General features: G+C 48.4%; 1 protein-coding gene across 1 annotated transcript in view; it reads right to left on the reverse strand.

Annotated features, from left to right (window-relative positions):
* vwde (von Willebrand factor D and EGF domains) overlaps positions 1–1,886 on the reverse strand; it is a gene marked incomplete in the record, with an annotated part of 23,564 nt that overhangs the window by 12,506 nt on the left and 9,172 nt on the right. The window contains 3 exon segments of the mRNA XM_014019000.1: positions 322–455; positions 574–1,361; positions 1,428–1,624. Coding sequence (XP_013874454.1) covers positions 322–455; positions 574–1,361; positions 1,428–1,624 — 1,119 coding nt within the window.

Genomic DNA, 1,886 nt, shown 5'->3' on the forward strand with positions numbered 1-1,886 from the left:
GATTAACCTTCAGGGTGGATATAGCTCGCTAGCAGCCTCGCACCGATGACCTATCCATGTCATCATTTACCCAGAATGCTTTGTGTGTAAATAAAATGGCTCCGTCCGTGTTAAAATGTATTTTAAAAATTTACGAAACTAAACAGCCTTTTTACAGTATTTATTTTACAGTTAAAATAAATGTTTATCAAATAATGTCTGATGTTACAACTAACCATGGATCCCTTTAAAGTAGGTTCCTCCCCTGACAGTCAGATAAATAGCCTATACAACTGTTGGCTCGTAAAGAAAACTACAAAGAAAAAAACTAAACCAAAGTACCTTTTCTTTAACAAATTCACACTTGAGCTCGTTGGAGTCCTTGAAGCCCAGACCGTGGATCTGGACGGTGAGGCAGTCCTCCTGACGGACGTCACACAGAACTTTCTCCAACTGGTTGATCTCTGGAATCTGATCTTCACAACACCAACAAACAGAACAGTTAGAGCTGAGAAATCATCCAAATCCATAAACACCATAAAGTGCTGTGAAGCATATTATGGTTAGATTAATAAACTGAATGTTTGGTTTTACCAGTCAGTGCACTGCAGTCGTACGACCCAAACCCCGTGAAGCAGACGCAGCCCTGCTCGGAGCACTGTCCGTTCCCGCTGCACAGGTTGGGACACCTGAGGATGGCCCGAGCGTCTCGGTGTTCCTCGCCTCTCCTCCTGTCCTCCACCAGCCTCCTCTCACACTCGTTCTCCAGCAGCGGCAGCGTCGCCGTCAGCCACGATGGCTCGTCCTTCAGCTGCAGGTCGGCGACGCACATGGCTACGGCTCGGCTGATCGTCGGCCGCCGCAGGACGAGGCGGCAGCCCGAGGCCGTGCTGGAGTCGGCCACGGATCGCTGGCACTGAGCCCGGGCCTGCTGCTGAGTCAGCCCGGAGGGTGTGGGCCACGTCGGGGGGGCGTCCGGTTGAACGGCGGCTTCGTGGTCTTCTGGGAAGAAGTAGGAGAAGCTCTGCAGGTTAGACTGGCTCAGAGTTGGAGGTGTGGGAGTGAAACCATGGGTCTGACGGCTGTGTCTGGGCTGTTTGTGAGCTCTGATAGTGCCTTGCTTGTGAGTATTTTTACTGGACCGTCTTTGATTTCTCTTCGGCAGCTCCACTGAGCTGATGTACTCGGCGGTGACATCCAGAGAGGGGATAAAACTGGGAAAACTGACGATTCCACTATCAGAACAGGTGGAGGTGGTTTGTTGCTGTTGGGTTCTGGGAGAGGACGTGTGTGGATTGGCCTGACAGGTGCAGTAGCTCTGGGTTTGTGGTGAGCTCAGGTGGTTCGGAACAGAGTCAAACAGGCTGCTGCCTGCAGGGAGTCTGAAAAAGGAAGAGGTCATTTGTTCAATTCAGAATACAGAAAACGTAATTTAAYCAGTTACTGACCTCCATTCAGAAAGAAAAGCCTGCAGCCTCTTCAGCCTAGCGCCCCCTGCTGAGTGGAGGTCATTGTCGGGCTGCCCGTCGTAGGTCCCACACAGACCCTCGGTGTGGTTTCGGTCCGAACTGGGGGCCCTCAGGGTCAAACTCATTCCCCAGTCGGACACATCARCACGAACAAACGCTCCAGAGGGGAAAGTTATCTGCAAAAGTTTCAACATCAAGTTTCAGATAAATCTTATCTGTCGTTTTAACATCTTTATTTAAAATGATCCACTACTGTAACATTAGACTTTATTTGATAAACATTTATTTTATCTGTAAAATAAAGTCAGTAAAAATACTGTAGGATGTTTAGTTTTTATAATTTTTTAAGAATACTGTTCTATATCCCCATATATACGTATTAGCACAGCGCTAGCATGAAAGCTAACAGGCTAAGCTGAGGTTGTTCTTCCATGAAGC

The sequence above is a fragment of the Austrofundulus limnaeus genome, unplaced genomic scaffold, assembly GCF_001266775.1.
Source record: "Austrofundulus limnaeus strain Quisiro unplaced genomic scaffold, Austrofundulus_limnaeus-1.0 Scaffold207, whole genome shotgun sequence".
In the NCBI taxonomy this organism is placed as follows: domain Eukaryota; kingdom Metazoa; phylum Chordata; class Actinopteri; order Cyprinodontiformes; family Rivulidae; genus Austrofundulus; species Austrofundulus limnaeus.